The sequence below is a fragment of the Rhinatrema bivittatum genome, chromosome 19 (genome assembly GCF_901001135.1).
Source record: "Rhinatrema bivittatum chromosome 19, aRhiBiv1.1, whole genome shotgun sequence".
Classification (NCBI taxonomy): domain Eukaryota; kingdom Metazoa; phylum Chordata; class Amphibia; order Gymnophiona; family Rhinatrematidae; genus Rhinatrema; species Rhinatrema bivittatum.
The window spans coordinates 31,433,774-31,453,422 of record NC_042633.1 but is presented as its reverse complement, the minus strand read 5'-3'; the positions used below and the strand labels follow the sequence as shown (position 1 = coordinate 31,453,422).

Here is a 19,649-nt window from a genome sequence, read left to right as displayed (position 1 = left end):
TCCCAGTGGTCCTCTGCTGCAGGGTGGATGGGTGGTGCCAGTCACTCCCCCTGTTCAGCCTTTCTCTCTCTCCTTATACTTGTCTCCCTTCACTGGGATGCTTTGAATGTGAAGCTGCTGACAGGGCTGTTTTTGTCCCTTATCTGGGTTTAAAAAAAAAACAAAACAGTATTATCAGGCAGGTTCAGGAGAGAGCTCCTCCCTTACCTATTTAATTTTGCAGCTTTAGAGAGAGAGATAGGAACGTGCACAGTTCATTCTGTGCTTCCGCTCCTTCAGCCCCGGCAGTTCAGCTCATTTCATTTGCTGCTCCTCTCCCACCTCGGGGCCATGCCACGATCTCCTCTGTACCTAGCTTGTGGGGATTCCTCTGTCCGGCTTTCGCGGGAGGGGCTCTGCTTACCTGGTGGGGAAGGTTCCTCAGAGTCCCTGATGCCCTCAGGACCCCGAGCCAGGCCTCCAAAACGTTTAGCCCCAAGAGGCGCCCCTATGCAAGCAGGTGCACCCTCTGCATCCCTCCAGTATTCCTCTGACTCCAGCAGATGCAAGTGGTATAAACAAGGGAAAATGTTCTGCCTGCAAGCTTCTGAGTGCCGCGGCACAGAGACCTTAGTAACAGGTTGTTTTTTTTTAAATACAACTTGATCCAACCAAATAGAAAAGGCAAAAAGACAGAAAAACTAGAAGAACTACTGTTCCCTGAACGTACCAGGATCAGTCCAGACAGTGGGTTATCTCCCCCTTCCAGCAGATGGAGTCAGATAGAACTTTGAAGGATGCTTCCTTTATAAGGTAGTGCACACTCTACTAATCCTCAGTATTCTCTTGACTCCAACATATATGACAGTGGTGGCTTTCGTTCCCCACTGAGATGACTAGAAAGCTATTTTAGAAATTTTCTCTATTTTCCTCCGCTTTCCTTTCTTTTGGATGGATCAAGTCTAATTTAAAAAAAAACAAACTTTGCATTTTCTGAGGCAATTATTTGGAGAGCTTTCCTGTAGCCTCCGCTCCTGTTTTAGTGGGAGCATTCTATAGCTTGCAGGCAGTACTATTTGCAGCTCTCCCCACCCCTCCCATCTCTGTTGTTGGGGTAAGTTTGTTTTTATTTCCTTTTGACAGGTTATTTCCTCTCTGGGATGCAAGTCGATGGTGCCGACCTCTCCCCCTGTGGCTGCTATCTGACCCGCTGCCCCTGAGACACAGTTTTCCTCGGGGCAGCTGGTACAGAGAGGCGTTCCCTGTACGTTCCCGGATCAGTCTTCCCTCCACGAGCTAGGTTTCGGGACTCTCGCCGCTTCAGAGCGGGTAGATACTCCGCAACTCCTGCTTCTAAACCTGCTTCGGGGCGCCAGCAGTCCTATCAAGGGGGTCGCCAGCCCGGAAGAGATTCGGAACATCTTGGGGCAGGAAGTAATAATAATAAAAAAACAAAACCCCCCAATGAAGCCACGAGCACCCATTCCATCATCTAAGCTGTCTGAGGCAGATTATCCAACTTTTACATGGAATGGGCAAGAATTACATCAGACTGCTGGGTCTTAGAAGTGATCAAAGACGGGTGTGCACTGGAGTTCTTGCGCCCGGTCCGGGAGGTTTTTGTGGAGTCCCGAGTGGCCTCACGTGTCAAGTGAGAGGCGGTCTAGGTGACTCTACAATGAATTCTCGAGCTCACAGCTATTGTCCCAGTTCTGGATGCTCAACGGGGACGAGGTCTGTACTCCTTGTACTTTGTGGTCCCCAAGAAGGAGGGCACATTTCGGCCCATCCTCTATCTGCAGAAGGTGAACTGTTGCCTTCTGGTTCCTCGCTTTCGTATGGAAACCCTGAGGACAGTGATGGCCGTGGTTCGAAAAGGAGAATTTCTTGCTTCTCTGGACCTCAGTGGCGTATTTACACATTCAGATCCGGCTGAATCACCCGAGGTTTCTGCGGTTCAAGGTTGTGGGACAACACTTCCAATTTCGAGCCCTCACATTTGGTCTTGCAACAGCTCCTCACTCGTTCACCAAGGTTGAATGGTGGTGGTGGCCTTCCTTTGTCAGGAGGGAATCTTGGTCCACCCGTTCCTGGACGACTGGTTGATTCGCGTGAAGTCTTGGGAGGACTGTGAGAGTATCCGTGCACATGGTGATGTTCACATTGAGATCCCTAGGTTGGGTTCTCAATGTGCAGAAGAGTCACTTGGAACCCACTCAGAAGTTGATTTATCTCAGAGCACACTTCTATACCTTGCTGGGCAAGCAGGAACAAATACATTCCCTTCTTCGAAGGAACAATCCCACAGTGTGGCATCTTCGGGGTCCTGGGCTCCATGGCTTCAACTTTGCGCTTGGTTCCTTGGGCGTTCGCTCACTTAAGACCTTTACAGCGTGCGCTTTTGTCTCGCTGGAGCCCGGTGTCGGAGCAGTTCCATCTTATTTATTTATTTAATGCTTTTTTTATACCGACATTCATGATACAGATCTCATCAGATTGGTTTACAAGGAACAAAGGGGAATAACATTAACCAAAACAGAGGAAGGCAAAGTTACAATAAAACAGGGGTACTGGAACCTGGAGGAAGAGGAGCCAATAGCAGAAGATAACTCGATAGTTATAGCAAAAACAAATCATTTTAAAAATGTGAAGGAGAGCATTAGATAAAGGGCATTGGTATGAGATTATAATTGAGATGGGCCTGAATTAAGGGAGGGCTTGTTGAAACAGCCAAGTCTTAAGTTTTTTTTTCTGAACGTTAATAGACAGGGTTCTTTGTCTTAGATCAGGGGGCATGGCATTCCAGATGGTAGGCCCCGCTGGTGGCTGGTGGCTGCATGAATGGTGGCTGGTGGCTGCATGAATGGTGGCTGCATGAATGGTGGATTTGGTTGGGAGGGCGCGTAGTGATCCCCTGTAGGCTTCTCTGATAGGTCTCGATGAGGTGTGGATAGTGAGTGGGCATCGAAGATCGATGGGGATCTGTTTGTGAATGCTTTTGTGAATGATGGTGAGTGTGTTGTGTAGGATTCTAAAGCTTATGGGTAGCCAATGCAGATTTTTGAGGATGGGCGTGATGTGATCTCTTCTGTTGGAATTTAAGATTCTGGCAGCTGTGTTTTGAAGCATCTGCAGAGGTTTGGTGGAAGAGGCAGGGAGACCTAGTAGAATAGAATTGCAGTAGTCTAACTTAGAAAATATAATGGCTTGGAGGACTGTTCTGAAGTCATGAAAGTACAGTAGCGGTTTGAGTCTTTTAGTACCTGTAGCTTGTAGAAACAGTCCTTGGTTGTGTGGTTGAACTTCTTTAGATTTAGCTGGTTATCAATTATAACTCCGAGATCTCTTGCTTGGCTGACCAGGGTATTGTTGTGGGTCGGTTGAAGGTTATTGCTGTGGTTGGGAGATATAAGAAGTTCAGTCTTAGAAGACTTCAGAACAAAGGGATTCTGTTATAGGAATCAGGATTTGCACGTCGTTTGCGTAGAGGTAGTGTTTAAGTTTTAGTTTAGTAAGCAACTGGCAGAGGAGAAGGTAGATATTAAAAAGGGTGGGGGACAGGGAGGAGCCCTGAGGTACTCCTCGTGGGGAACTGATGCGTGGGGACTCTTTATTGTTGATTTTGACTTTGTATCCTCTGTCACTGAGGAAGGATTCGAACCATCTGAAGGCTGTTCCTTTTATTCCGATGTCGGCTAGACTATTTAGGAGAATGGAGTGGTTCACTGTGTCGAACGCCACTGAGATGTCCAGAAAAGCTAGTAGGTAGGAGTGTCTAGTGTCCAAGCCCATGATGAGGTAGTCTGTGAGTGAAATGAGGAGGGTTTCTGTGCTTAGCGATTTGCGGAATCCATATTGCGTTGGATGAAGTATTTTATGGTCTTTGAGGTAGTCTGATAGTTGGGTATTGACTAGTTTTTCCATCATCTTAGCAACAAAAGGCAGATTGGAGATGGGGCAGAAGTTGTTAGGTTCCCTGGGGTCTAGGTTCGGTTTCTTAAGCAGGGGTTTGAGTGTGGCTAGTTTTAGAGCATCTGGGAAGATTCCTTGTGAAAGCGAGCAGTTTATGATGTCTGCGAGATGTTTGGAGATGGTGTCTGGCACCAAATAAGAGCAGTTTAGTTGGGATTTAGTCATAGGGGTGGGTCGAGGGTTTCATTCTCTTTATTATGGATTCAATCTCTAGGGCGGATGTTGGATCAAATGATTCAAATAATGCTCCGGTGCTTGAGGAAGAAGGGATGGAGGTAGGAATTGAGGAAGAGCTGGAGGGCAAGAGTGTTAGAAGGTTGGAGATTTTGCTCTGGAAGAAGGTTGCAAGTTCGTTGGCCTTAGCTTGTGCTTGGTCATCTGGAATGGGCAAGGTTGAGGTTTTTGTGAGATCGGATACATAGGAGACTAGGGCTTTGGCGTCTAATTCGAGGTCATGAATTCTGTGAGCATAGAAATCTTTTAGTTCATAGAGTGGAGTTCCTGTAGAAGGGCTGATTTGTAGGCAGCTAGTGTGCTAGGGCAGGGGGCCTTGCGCCAATTGTTCTCCTTACGTCTAAGGTTTTGTTTAAGTTTCTGGAGTTCATTGGAGAACCACTTTCCTGTTCGGTGTCGGGTTGGTTTTATTGGTTGACAAAGGGCATAATTTGTTGGCTACCGATTCTGTGATGTTGGGGTTTGAGACATCTAGGTTAAGAAGTTCTTTTGTTAGATGTTCGCTGAGGACCTCGGGAGTGCATGATCTAAAGTGGAATGTATGTTGGGAGGGGTTAGAAGTAGGGCTTTCTTTCATCGAGAGGGTGGTGGAGATCAGTGAGTGGTCTGACCCAGGGGACTGGTATGTATTCAGGATGGGTAGAGTGCAAGAGGCCATCTTCCAATGCCTCTACTTCCAGAATCCAAAGCCAGTCTGTCATGGTGGCTGTCACTGGACAATCTGGAACGGGGGGTGGATTTGGACACTCCGAATTTGGCTGATAAGCTCCACCGATGCCAGCCTCTCGGGTTGGATGGCGGTGTGTGCAGACAGGTCTGCCCAAGGGCTCTGGTCAGCGATGGAAAAATCTTGGTCCATAAACCAGCTCGAGACCAGGGCTGTACGTCTGGCCCTGCAGGTGTTTCTTCCCTGGATTCAGGGCAGAATGATGTGAGTCTTCTCGGACAATGCGACAACGGTGGCGTACATGCTGATGTCACTCGTTTTCTTCGGGGGCACGAAGCATTTGCGTCCGCCGATGAGACAGCCATGTCCTTCTTGGAATCTGAACTTGCTTCTTAAAGCCTTGTGTACGATGCCCTTTGAACCTTTGCAAAGGGAAACCTTGAAGGACCTCACATTGAAAGTGGTGTTTGTGGTGGTGATTGTGTCTGCGCGCAGGCTGTCGGAGATTCAGGCCTTGTCGTGTAGGGAGCCCTTTTTTGAGAATTTCGGATTCTGGAGTTTCCCTGCGAGCGGTTCCTTCTTTTCTTCCCAAGGTGGTGTCATCCTTCCATTTAAATCAGTCGGTGGAGCTTCCGTTCTTCTCCGATCTGGATAGATCGGATCCCTTTTGTAAGGATCTACAGAAGCTGGATGTTCATAGGGCTTTGCTATGCTACCTGGAGATTACCAACTGTTTTTGGGTCTCGATCATCTTTGTGCTCTGGAGTGGGCCAAGAAGGGGGGTAACATGGCTTCTAAGACTACGATAGCTCGTTGGCTGAAAGAGACCATAAATTCTGCTTATTTATTGGGCGGTCGGCCTGTGCTGGTGGGTCTTCAGGCTCATTCTACTTATTCTCAAGCTGCCTCCTGGGTGGAATGTCAACAGATTTCTCCAAAGGAAATTTGCAGAGTGGCTACATGGAAGTCATTACATACCTTCTCCAGACATTACCAGTTGGATGTTCAGGCACCGGGGGCAGGAGGATTTGGAGAAGGTGTGCTGAGAGCGGGCCTCTCCGCATCCCATCCCAAGTAAGTGAAGCTCTGGTACATCGCAGGAGTCTGGACTGATCCGGGTATGTACAGGGAAAAGAAAATTAGTTCTTACCTGATAACTTTTGTTCCTGTAGTACCACGGATCAGTCCAGAGTCCCGCCCATTTGGCACTTGAAGGTAATGGAGAGTCCACTCTGTTTTTCAGTCTGTTTTCTTTTTTCGGCAGATCAATCGAGTTTTTTCCAAGTCGCATGGGTTCTGTACCCATTTGGGGGTTAATGAGCCAGTTTAAAGTTGTTAGGTTACTGTATATAGTTGGGTTTTTTTGATCCATCCTGCTTTGACATTAAGTAATACTGCCAGACTGTAGGTGGCACCAGCCTAGATAAGGCGGAGTTTGTTGGTAAACTTCTGTCTCCATCTGCTGGGGGGGGCAAAACCCAAGAGTCTGGACTGATCCGTGGTGGTACAGGAACGAAAACTATTAGGTAGGAACCTATTTTCTCTTTTCCAGAATATAAGAAATTGCCATGCTGGGTCTGACCAAGGGTCCATCAAGGCCAGCATCCTGTTTCCAACAGAGGCCAAACCAGGCCACAAGAACCTGGCAGTTACCCAAACACTAAAGATCCCATGTTACAGATGCAATTAATAGCAGTGGCTATTCCCTAAGTAAACTTTATTAATAGCAGTTAATGGACTTCTCCTCCAAGAACTTATCCAAACCTTGTTAGAACCCAGCTACACTAATTGCACTAACCACATCCTCTGGCAACAAATTCCAGAGCTTTATTGTGCGTTGAGTGAAAAAGAATTTTCTCTGATTAGTCTTAAATGTGCTACTTGCTAACTTCATGGAATGCCCCCTAGTCCTTCTATTATTCAAAAGTGTAAATAACCAATTCACATCTACTTGTTCAAGACCTCGATCATATCCCCCCCTCAGCTGTCTCTTCTCCAAGCTGAACAGCCCTAGCCTCTTTAGTCTTTCCTCATAGGGGAGCTGTTCCATCCCCTTTATCATTTTGATTGCCCTTCTCTGTACCTTCTCCATCGCAACTATATCTTTTTTGAGATGCGGCGACCAGAATTGTACACAGTATTCAAGGTGATATATCATTGCATGTTGTTTATTCTTTCACTCTTTAGTTCTTTGATTATCAGTATTGATATTGAAATAAGCAGGTGAGTATATTGCGTAGCGTAAATACTCCTTACAGATTTTTCTCTTGTTTCCTCTGTAGGGTTTTGGAAGCCCTCTGGTTTTTAAAAATAAAAAAAAAACCTAGAATGGGAAGATTTGTTTAATCTGTATAGGTCTAAAATATCTAGTTAGCTTGCTACAGGTAATAGTGATGGGCTGAGGTCAGCATGTTTACATACAAGGGGTGATGTCAGCAAGCCTGTTCAATCTCCATCTGCTAGTTGGGCATAACCCATTCGTCTAGACTGGTCTGACTGGACTCAAGGAAAGTAATTGACCAGTTAAGAACTAATTTCACCTTCCAGCAGATTTCCAGAGAAACTGAATTGCACAGGCAGAGTAAACAAGCATGGGAGTAGCTTGCTTATTATGGCAGTTACTACCCCAAACCAATTAGCTAGATACTTCACTTAGATGCAGCTCCAGCACTGCTGTCTGCATCGATGGTGGGGGTGGAAGGGAATTGGAACCAAAAAGTTACAAATAAGGGCCCTGACCTCAGCGGTGAGAGTAACAGATAAGTATGAAAAAAAATAGGTGTGAAAGCTTGCTGGGCAGACTGGATGGGCCGTTTGGTCGTCTTCTGCTGTCACTTCTATGTTCTATAAACCTGCTGCTTTAACGTGCTGCATTGCGCATAACCAAGTGACCAGGAATGAAGTTGCAATGACTTCTTTGGTTATATCTGGGCTCCCTGGAGATTGTGTAGTAGCAGTAGGATGATTGGCTGCTTAACAAGAATGTGGGAGCTAGCTGGGGTAAGGGCAGGTGACTTTGGTTCTTAACATGTGCATGCAGTCTGCTTTATGGCCTTGTTCTTGATGCATGTATTCTTGCTCTTGGATAACAGGATAAAGAGGTGGTGCAATCAATCATTGGACTTCAGGCATTCTTTGAGACCAAGCTCAGTGTGCAGTTCGGTGACAGAAAGTTCTCCTGTATCTTGGGAGAGGTGATGCCTGAGGAAGAGCAGCACAGTGAAAGTAGTGGCCTGACTCAGAGGAGTACCCCAGTCAGCACAACCAGCGAGAGTGCCATCCCTGCGGTTAAGAACAGCATGGAGGAGGAATGAGTCCTGACCCCAGAAAGCTTTCTCTTCCCTTCGGAAACCACAACAGGACCAGAACACGCGCCATACTTCAGTGGCATATTCTAGTCTCACCCCTATACCTCGCCATAACTTGAATGATCGTTTCCTTGTTGACTCCGAATCAGATGAAGCATTGTATCTACAAATGGTTAATCCTATTTTGGTCATAGATAATCCTGCACAAGAAATGTATTCAGATCTTTGATCTCTCTTCGCAGGGATGCTGTAACTTGTTTACAGGATCAACTTGACCAATTTGGAAAAAAGCAGGCATCTACTATCTTCACTGCAAAGAGAAATCCAGTATGCACCCCCTCCCACCCAAACCTCTGCTAGCTTCATCCAACTTCTCTTGGAGAGCATCCTTTCCAGTCCTCCAAACTAGTTAAATGGATTAGAGTTCCTTACTAGTTGCAGTGTTGCCCTGAGACTGTGCCTTCCATATTTCTCATGCCTTGGAGCAGCATGTAGCCCTCCTCTTTGCTGCCTGTTAGGTCAGGATGCCTAGCTCAGGGACAGGCAACTGTGTTCTTTGAGAGCCACTAAGTGTTTTGGTTTTCAGGATACCAACTAGTGTGAATTTTTAGATAAAAAGAATACAAGTATATCTGAACAGTTCGTTGCAGATATCCTGAAAAATCCAACCTTTTTTGGCTGTGGATTGGCATTACCTTGGCCTCCTTTTTTTTTTATTCTTCCTCATATGCTCCTGGTATTAATCGCTTGCTCAGCAGCTTGGCTGAGAGAAGTAATTGATTTGCCTTGCTCAACACTGGGTATCTCATCTCCCGGATGCACGATCTGCATCTCCTGATGTGAAAACTGCCTATTTTTTTTTTGTACTTGCGTTCAGTACCTTGCTTCCTGCAAAAAATTAGGATTCTCAGTACCCACCCCCCTTCATACTGAAACAAGATGGTTGGATTGCAATTGGCCCAGTGTCAAGGGGCTAGAATCTGCTGTCACCTGGAGGAAAATAAGCCTCTGCTCTTCTTAGTCCTTGAAGGTGGCAGCAGTTAAACTACTTTAGCTGCTTGCCTCTTACTGTGCAGCTCTTTTCCTTGCGTACTAGCTTCCCTGCTGCTACCCCATAAATTCCCTTTGGTTACATGTGCTATGTTTTGTAACAGCAGTGAACATTTCTTTGAAGGCTTTAGGGTTTATTTTCTGCCCCCAGTCCCCTTTTTATGGTTTTGTATTAAAAATAAGTTTCTTTCAGACTCTTGTATTTTTCAGACTCCTGTATCTAAATTGGTGAAAGCTTTTCTCCTCCAAGTAGTGTTCTTTTTTTACAAGTTACATCTTGACTATATGCTTGCTTGTATATTTTTAGAATGCTGCTTTCATGTTTCTTGAAATTTAACTCTTGAATCTAGTGTGTAGTCAGTTTCTTTTAAAAATAAAAATTTGAATCTTAAAACAGTCTTGCAGGCTTTTAAGTGTTTCCATTGAGCAAAATTGGTGTTGCCAGAGTTCAGTGTGTAAATCTCTTCCTGGTGTATTATATTTTTATACTGCCAATACCATGGTCCTAAGCAATGAACAATAAGTTATTGCATCGAATAAAACCATCTTTTACTCTTCCAATCACCTTACATCCACCAGACCAGTTCACTTTTTTCTTTCCTACCAGCAGATGGAGACAGAACAAAAGCTTTACTGTACAGTACACTTGGTACTTAAATTACAGTACACTTGCAGTGTCCCAAGTATTTTTCCTTAAGCAGATTGTAGGGATCTCTAGCCTGCAGTCAACAAAAATAGCTCCCAGGGGTGTTGGATCCTGTTCTTCAGCTATCACTTTGGTAGAGTAGAGCCAAGCAGGGGGTTAGTGGCCCTGGTTTGTATTGGACCCACCTCTTGGAGAGGCTGGTAGCTGGTGGGGTTGGCTCCCTCTTTCCCTATCTTCTTCCTCCCCTCTGAGCCGATCTGGGGCATGCCTGGCATTCAGGAAAATAATTTCTTTGGCTTTCTTTTGTGGGGAAATTTCCCTTTAACTTAGAAAAGGGGAAACAGCCTAAGAGCAGTGGTAAGCGGCTGAGAGCTGCTTCAATCTGCCAAGACAGAAGGATTGAGGGCCTTCCTCTTGCAGTATGGGGGAATTTTTCAGCTGGATTTTCTGGGCACAGAGAAGGGGGGGCACATAGCTCTTGAATTTCATGGATCAGCCCTACAGTTGGGTCATGTCACTTTAGAAAAATAGCGATCGAATTACATTTTCTACAACAAAGTTGCTTTGATTTAAATAAAATAAAATGTCCCCTCTCCCAGCCAGCCATAATTTAATAAGGCCCTTCCTTTCTCACCCTCCCCATCCATCAGCTCAGTTTAAAAAAAAAAAAAAAAAAAAAAAAAAAAAAAAAAGTTCCCCTCCCGCCATCAATTGTCTTCCAAGATCACTTCCTCCTTCCCAGCCAACCAGCCATGAGTTTAAAAAAAAAAAAAGCTTTTCTCCCTCCTAGCCCAACCATAAGCGTAAAATGTCCTCACTCTTGTCCCCTAGCCAGACTGTTAAGTCGTCACTCATTTTCTCACAGGACAAGCAGGATGGTAGTCCTCACATATGGGTGACATCACAGGATGGAGCCCAATCACGGAAAACTTCTGTCAGTTTCCAGAACTTTGACTTGCCCCTACTGGGCATGCCCAGCATGGCACTAACCCTGCAGCCAGCAGGGGTCCCCCTTTAGTCTTTTTTTCCGCGCAGCAGTAGCCTCGCGGTTAAGGAGCTCTGCAGAGATTCCTGACAGGAATTTTCCTCACGGAATTGCTAAAAGTTTCGCCACAGGGGTCCCTCCTTTAACATTTTTCAGACCGCGGTACTCCAGTAAGTTTTTACCTGTTTTCCGTCGATTACTGTCTAGTTTGGCCCTCACAGCCTACTGGCTGTCGACCGTACCGCGGCTCGATTTTTTTCTTTGGCCATGGTGTCGGGGTTTTGTCTGTGCCCGGACTGTACTCGCACCATGTCCATTACAGACCCCCATAAAGTCTGTGTAATGTGTCTTGGACAAGAGCACGATGTCTTGACCTGCACCAAATGTGCCCTTATGACACCAAAAGGTTGCAAGGCCAGAATGGAGAAGATGGAACTTCTCTTCCGTGCTCAAACCCCAACTTCGTCCATTGCATCGACGTAGTCTGAACCGGCACTGTCAACTTCATGCCAGCATCGACTTCTCTGCCTTCGACACCATCTAATCCCTCTCAGGACTGAGGGGATCGTAGGGAGAAACATCGCCATTGGCACCGTAAGACTCGGACCATCGAGGGAGCAAAATCGACCTCGCCATCGTCCAAGCCGCTGTTGAAAAAACCCTGCCCAGAGAAGGCACCGACCTTTTCGGCGACCGGGTCACTGAGGCAACCCTCGCCCGACAGGGCATCGGGAGCCGCGACTCCGTCTTTAACGGTGGTCCCTCCGGCTTTGCTTCTGCCTCAATCTTCTGATCTGGAGCCGGGGCTGCTTGCTCCAGGTCTCCGAGAAGAACTGGACCGGATGGTTCAGGCCATCGACAAAGCGATGCAACGACTCCAGATTCCTCCGATACCGGTACTGATTGCGGAACTGACCATCGACCTGATTCCAGCAGCATTGGCACCGCTGCTCTCCAGGATGGAAGCGCTTATGGCTGCTTTTCCACCGATGGACCCCAGGTCACCGATGGCTCCGGTGCCTTCCCCACTTACTCTCAGGAGGAGAAACATCGTTCCGTATCCCTTCATCGGGAGTTTTGCCTCAGCCATCGAGGCGGATACGGCCGTCCCCACCGATTCCATCAGTGCCGAGCCATCCGTCGATGCCGGGGTCTTTGATACCTTCATCAGTGCCTCTGGTTATTCCTTTGATGCCTTTGGAGCCTAGACTGGGACCTTCAGGTATCCAACTACCCCATCCCCCTCTAGTTCCTAGAGGGACAGGTGCTGATCCTTATGATAACTGGACTGATGACTCCTTACCAGTCACTGATGATTTGCCATCACCACCTTCACCCACTGAGAGTAGAAAGCGTTCTCCTCCAGAAGACCTCTTTCATAAATTTTGTAAAGGAAATGTCTGAATTGGTTCCCTTCCAATTAGACTGAATAGGACGATGTGTGGTGGTTGAATCTGCACAAAAAAGAGCAAAAAGGTCAAAACCTCACACTTCCTTTCCCCTTGGCAAGGAACAGAAGTTTTTAGATGCCATTGGTTGCCGAGTCTTCCAAGGATCAATGCTGATCTCCCGAATTGCCGCTTATCAGCTTTATATGACCCAATTTAATAGGGTCATTTTTAAGCAGATTCAAGACTTGTCAGATTCCATGCCTCAGTCACTTCAAGAACAACTTCAAACCCTAGTTAACAAAGGTTTTGAGGCAGGCAAACAGATCAGATCATGTTATGACATCTTTGACACTGCAACCAGAGTATCTGCAGCTGCTCTTTCAGCAAGACGATGGGCCTGGCTCAAGTCTTCAGACCTTCGCCCTGAGGTCCAGGACAGATTGTCCGACCTCCCCTGCGTAGGGGACAATCTCTTTAGCAAGCAGATTCAAAAGACAGTGGCTGAACTAAAGGATCCTCATGAGACTCTAAGACAGCTCTCTGATACCTTAGGACTATCCTACCAAGCAGCCTTTCCGGAAGGACTCTAAAAAGTCATTCTTCAGACCGAAGAAGTCCTACCCGCCACTAGCCAGATCCCGTTCTAAGAGACCATTTCTCAAGGCACAGTCTCGTCAGACCTGGAAACAAAAGCCACAAACAGCCCCCCAGCTGGACCCTGCTTCTGGCTTTTGACTCTCACATAGAGAGCAGCAGCCAGCTTCCGATTGTGCAGACCCTGCTAATCCTTGCTCTTCGAAGACCAGTAAAGTAAAGATGTACGCCTTACCTGATCTTCGGCGCTTCCTGGCTGCGACCCGGGCGGTCTCCGGCTGCGGGGGGAAGAGGGTAAGTACCGTCACCGCCGCGCTCGAGGAAGTGCACCCGCTGCCTCTAAGCCGCGCCCGAGCCCTTCTCACTCGGGGGCTAGGTCCCTGCCACGATCCGGCCACCCGACCGAGGCGCTTACCTCCGAGGGACCATGGAAATCACCTCAGGAAACTCAACAGGGGAGGGACCCGAGGGTATCACCGCAGGAGTGCGGGGCTCGTCTTCAGGTAGGATTTCTTCTAAGAATTTAGTCGTTATAATTTGGAAAAACCGCTCAGCGAGTGTAAGGTAGCTCCAAACTGCTTTGGAGACGGAAATTACTGAGTTGCTGCACTTCCTGCAGGGGTATATGTACCATGTGCTGACGTCAGATCCGTCTCAAACTGCTAGCACGAGCACACTATACCCATTTGTAATGAGTCCATCTGCCTACACTAAGGAAAACGAGATTATCAGGTAAGTAATCTCTCCATTTTGTGGAGTACGTAGATCGGGCAGAGAGAGCGTTGGGCAGGGCACTGGGAACGGAAAATCAGCCCAATGAAGCCAGCGGTCCCCTCTCCTCACAAGCTGTAGGAGGCAGATTGTCCAGCTTCTATGAAGTGGGAAAAGATTACCTCAGACTGTTGGGTGCTGGAGGTGATATGAGAGGGCTATGCTCTAGATTTTTTGTGCCTGTCTCGGGAGGCCTTTGTGGAGTCCCACGTGGTCTCTTGCATCAGGCAGGAGGCAGTGTTTGGGTCACTGCAAAGGCTGCTCGCCCTAAAGGACACTTCCTGGCCTTCTGGAGAAGTATGGTCAGGGAAGGAATTCTGTTTACTTTGTGGTGCCGAAAAAGGTCTCCTTTCTAGGCAAGAGGGTCCCATAGAGTCCATAGCCAAGCAAGAGGTCCAAACTTTTGCGGGTCAGTGGTGCGACCAGAATTCAGTGCGCCCTGTGTAAGAGTGCACGTTCAGTTGCTGTAGATGAAGCTTTGGTTGAATCGAAGGACAAGGAGCCTCCAATAATGACCCTCCAGAAGTGTATTCTTCAGTGGGATAGGAGCTGGATGAGGGGCAGGGTCAAGCCCCAACTGTTGGTTCTTCTTTTCCAATGGGGAAGAATTGTGGCCCTGACTCTGTGTCCTTAAGGAGCTGGAAATTAAGGTTCCATGAGAAGAATCTGCTCAAGGTTGGCTCTTTTAACCTTAGAGGTAAAGTAATGTCTCTTTCAGAAGACAAGATTCATTCTAGATTTTCTCCACTGTGCAGGAAAATCATTTATCCCTGTGGAAGGAGGCACTGCATGTAAGGAAATTTTTCACATTTTTTCCTTCAACTATTGGTGTGCATGGCACCTGCACTAGTAGTGTGGCAAGAGCCTTATTAAGCAGAAAGTATCAGCTTTTTGATGGCTTAGCTTGAATCCACAGCTGCTTATTCTGACAAGGTGAATGGATTTGCTAGTTCTTCAAGATCTCTAGCCTGTTAGGAGTTAGAAGGCTTCTATGACTCTGCATTAGGCTGCTGGTTCTTGTTCCAAATTGTATTTCCACAAAATGTCTTGCAAAGAGTTCATTTGATGGGATACTTGAAAGACTACTCCTGAGTCCAAATGAATTAAAACCACAGAGGCTTCCTGAGCAGAAGTCAAATTTTTAGCTTTTGGAGAGGGTGCCAGAAAAGCTAGCATGAATGTTTTATAGAGTGGATCCATATTGCTAGAGCCTACTAGACCTTGAATGTCATGCAAAATGTTTATGCCCTAATGTTGGTTTCCCCCACCCATTCATGGGTTCCCCCCCCCCCCACCCTGTATATCACCAGCAAAGACAAGTGCTGTACTGACAACACTAAAATTAATAAAGATAAGAATGTGATGTCCTGCTCCATTTCAAAAGCAAGTGTGCGGATGTTAAAGTATTATGCTTTGAAATTTCACAAGTTATTAAGGGGGGGGAGGGGAGAGATTGGCCCTTACAGACTAATTCTGTACTTCGTCTAGGTGAATAAATGCTTACATTATACTTTTTTTTTCAATTGGAATCTCATGTCATTTTGTCAGTAAGAAAAGGCAGGTATCTGATTCTGCTAGACCTAGCAGAGAAATAAAATAAACTATAAATACTGACGGCTGCATTTCTATTAAAAGATGGGGCCAGCAATCTTATTTTGCTCTCTTTCTGAATTCAGAATTGTTTGCATGGTTTTTCTTTGGTTGGACTCACAAATACAACTGATTAATGCTAGGGTCCCCTTTTTCAAAAGCATTTACATGTTTATGCACAGCACCTTACTCATGGAAATGGGTTTTGGAAAACTGCTGTAACAAGCCTTTGATTTGTTCAGAAGTTTTTTTGCCTGCATTGGGTGTGAAAAATTCTATGATGATAGAATATATTTACAGGCATCGTTCTTTAAAAAAAAAAAAAAAAAAAAAAAGTTTCACTTGAAAACAATGGTAACATTTTATTTTGGGGGACAAACTCCTTACATGTACAGACGGTTATAGCAGTGGTGGTTCCATATTGGAAATTTAAAAATCAATGAATGCCTGTTATGAGAGAGTTGGGTGCCCTTTGCCAGGATCATTACACTCAGCGTTGAGCAAGGAGATAGAGCATGGGCTCTATAAATTGGTTATCCTTGCTCCATTTTAGCCAACAATGTGAAGAGCAGAAAAGTATGATGTAACAGCCTACATAAACACAGGGCAATCAGGAGCAAAAGAGCTTCGGAAGAAGCAGAAACTATTTGCACGATGAGAGGAGCATCTACTACAGCTTTCACTAATACATGTTGCAGGGCAGGAGCATGTGTTAGCAGCTGTTCTGGGCCGAAATATGATAGAATCAGGAGCTAGGCCATTGGGTGCTCAAGCAGGTAATACAAAATGGGGTGACTCACCAATAGTTCTAATGGTAATCCACCAGAATGCTAAGGCAAGAAGGTTCTTTAGCCAACAAAAGGTTTATGGCAGTGAGGCAATAGATATACTGATACAGAAGTGGCCAAGGGAAATGTTGCTTTTTGTATTTTTTTTTTTTTACAACCTTGGCTGTTAATAGGCCGTGTAATAAAGAAGCTTGTAAAGGAGTAGGTATATAAGGTCCTAGTAGCATCAGACTGGCCGTGAAGACCATGGTATGCTGATCTAAGCAGTCAACCATTGCATTTTCAAGGTGTAGGGAGTGTCCTTCACCAGGGACCGCTGCTAATGGGAAACATCTCCATTCTCACTTACAGCATGCTTCTTGAGAGGGCAAGACTAGCCAAGAAGGGATACAAACTGTCAGTTACTAGAATAAAGTTAAGTTCTAAAACATTATGAGGGTATGATGAATTTTTGCAACATATTGTACAGATTAGCTGTTCATTATGGTGTCCCAACTAAGAGAGATTCTGATATTACAGAAGGGTACAGGGTGCAATGAGTCCTTGATTAACCTTTTAGATCCCAACGTTCCACAAGTGGAACATTTTTTTAAATGATTTTAATTACTCCAAACCTAAAGAAAATCAAATTTTCAACCATTTAGCTTGAGAGTATAGAACTTGAACAGTCTAAATCCAAAAATGTGATGTTCCTAGATGAATACTCTTAAAGATATGAATATGCAAAGTAGGTCAAAAACTGAAGTTTTGACATAGTTTGACCTTTTCACCTTTTGGTATGATACTGAGTGTCAATAAAGGACTAGTGTGATATATTCAAGTTCCCAAGGGTTTTCTGATCATGTTGGCATAAATCTTTCTTTTGTAGGTAAGATACAAATTGATCAGCACCAATTTATGTTTGCATGTTCCACATGTGGAACGTTGGGATCTTTGTGGTTCAAAATATACACATTTTTGAAAAATGAATAAAATGCAAAAAACGATTCACAAATATTTTAAAAAATGGTAAATTACATATAATCCCATGCTCTCTCTCATGCATAAACATACACACAGACTTCTCATTCTCATGCTGTCTCTCAAGCACATACACAGGCTTCACTCCCATGCTCTCTCTCTCTCTCAAACATACATACACACAGGCTTATCACTCCCATACACCATATGAGGAATCTTACTGTCTCCTGGGCCTCCATCTCAGGATGCAAGGACTGAGCAAGGTCCTCTTCTCGGGCCGCGGGAGACTAGCTCCGCGACAGCGTCTTCTTCTCGGGCCCCGCGAGACTAGCTCCGCACGAGCGAGACTAGCTCCGAGACGCCGTCCTCTTCTCGGGCCCCGCGAGACTAGCTCCGAGACGCCGTCCTCTTCTCGGGCCGCGCAAGACTAGCTCCGCACGAGCGAGACTAGCTCCGAGACGCCGTCCTCTTTTCGGGCCGCGCGAGCGAGACTAGCTCCGCGACGGTCCTGTTCATTTCCTAATTTGGAATACAATGAAAACTCAGAAGTACTTGACTGTTGAAGAAGCAGTTGAACAAGTTTTGGGCGATTCTGAAGCTACAGAAGCTGATATTGTGATTTTACCACATGGCTGTTGTGGCAGCTTGGAAAATTCACTGCCATCTGCTTGGAAAAGAAGCAATGAGCCACTTGGACTTCCTACGTGAAGTATCTACCGTAGCAATGAAATGTGGCCTTTCAAGCTACCGCATCCGGAAAGGAGGTCCTACAGCATCCATAAGTGCTGATGTAAAGGCATCACAGCCTCACTTCTTGTCCACAACTTCCCAAGGCCGATGTGCTGTCTGCTCCAAAAATACTAAAAAGTGGTGTAAATTTTGTGGTAAACGTTTACATGAAAAATGTTTTCCAGATTATCATGCTTGATTTTTTTGACTAATTTTCATTCTTATGTATGATATCAGCTGTAGTATTGCAGTATGTTACAAGAATTACCTAAAATAAAGAAATGTTACAAGAATTACCTAAAATAAAGAATTTTTGAAAAAGTACTTTTTGACTCCTGAAGATCCCAACGTTCCACTAGTGGACATGCGTTTTTCTCAAAAACCCATAGTCCGATTTCCTTGAAAATTGTTTTATACCATATTTGGGTCTAGTTAACTAAGATATGTAAAAAGGGGCATCAGGAAATAAGTCCTTCAATGAGCGGGATCTAAAAGGTTAAGGGGACATCTACATCATCTCACAAGGAGGTGTCTTTTTTTTTTTTTTGACAAGGAGTTAAAATGTCTTAATCCTACATCGAGACCTAGGATATTGTTGAATTTCGTAGTGAGTGCATTAGCAAGCCTTCCTAATGAGACATTACAACAAGTGACTGAAGGTCTTGAGGTTGAAAACTGTTTTTATCGTCAATTATCTCAGCATGACCCATTTTGGAGTTGCAATCTTTGTCTTGCAAGGCTCCCTTTCTAAGGTTTAGTAAGGATTCTGTAATGCGGAGACCAATTCCTTCCTTCTTACATAAAGTAGCTTCAGCATTCCATTTACATTTGTGCATTATAAGACCAATGTTTGATGAGAAGGATTGGAGGGGCCTGCAATCTTTACAGTTCTGAGATGTCAGGAGAGGTCTAAGAGAATATTTAAAGATAACAAGTGAATTTTGTAAGTCTGATAGATTGTGTTATTCAGTGGTGCACATAAGGGGGAGCCTGCCTCAAAGGCAACTATCTCAGGATGGATTAAGAATGTATTTGCAGCCCCTGTAGTAAATATGGCTAATGGTTTTCTATATCCAAATGAGCAATAGTTCAGACTGTGTTTCTTGCCCATTACCCTGCTCCTCTCCTCCTTGAATGTTCAAACCAGCACCCTTTCAGTGTTGCTCAATGCAAAGTCATTTTCGATCTATAAACTTTCCAGTGTACTGGTACAACACCATTATGCATTGAAAATCAAATTAAAAAGTTTTGCTCGCTTAAAGGAACCAATCCATTCTGTTACTTCGACCAAGCTGTTTTCTTCTACCTGCCATTGTAATGCTCTGGCCTCTTCTGCTCTTTCCTATCAGCGTGCTATGCTGGATTGATTTGGCATGCATGGAATTTACTCTGCCGGCATCCAGCTGATTCAATACTTTGATGAGCTTGATGCACATGGCATCATCAGATGTTCGTGCCAGAGTCTCCATCACGGGGCAAGGATTTCCATTCCCTATCTGCACTGAAGGTTACATTCTCTCCGCAGCAGAATTCCTAAACACGATCTCTCAACAAAAGTTTGCAACAGGCTCACTAATAGAATCTTTGTAGAGATTTCCAGCGGAATCTTTTCTTCTACTCCCTCCCTGGGAATATCTAGCCACTCTCCTTTAGCTTCCATTTCTAGGAAGATCTAACGCTTTCCTTTGAAAAGTCTCAGTGCAAATCCTTACTGCATAGTCCTACCCACACAAAACTCCAGGTATGGACTATGTTCTACCAAGTCGTAATAATAAGTATAGGACTAGATACTAGTCAAGGAAATCACCATGGGAAGTGCACCCTGAAACCATAATTGCAGATGGATAATCCCACACCCATCCTGTTTCTAAGTGCCCACTGCTTGCTAATGTCAAAGAGAGGGTACTGGGTGATGTGGACCAAGGGTGGCAATTCTTGTGTTCTAAAGAGTGTTTTACTGAGGTCTATTGGATTCAGACGACAAC

The 19,649-nt window shown here is 45.3% G+C and overlaps 1 protein-coding gene across 1 annotated transcript in view; it reads left to right on the top strand.

Moving 5' to 3' along the window:
• Window positions 1-9,608, top strand: part of TRIM28 (tripartite motif containing 28) — a 68,861-nt gene extending 59,253 nt beyond the window's left edge. The window contains exon 17 of the mRNA XM_029584606.1: window positions 7,945-9,608. Coding sequence (XP_029440466.1) covers window positions 7,945-8,166 — 222 coding nt within the window. The 3' untranslated portion in view covers window positions 8,167-9,608. The remainder of the gene's footprint in view (window positions 1-7,944) is intronic.
• The last annotated feature ends 10,041 nt before the right edge of the window (window positions 9,609-19,649 follow it).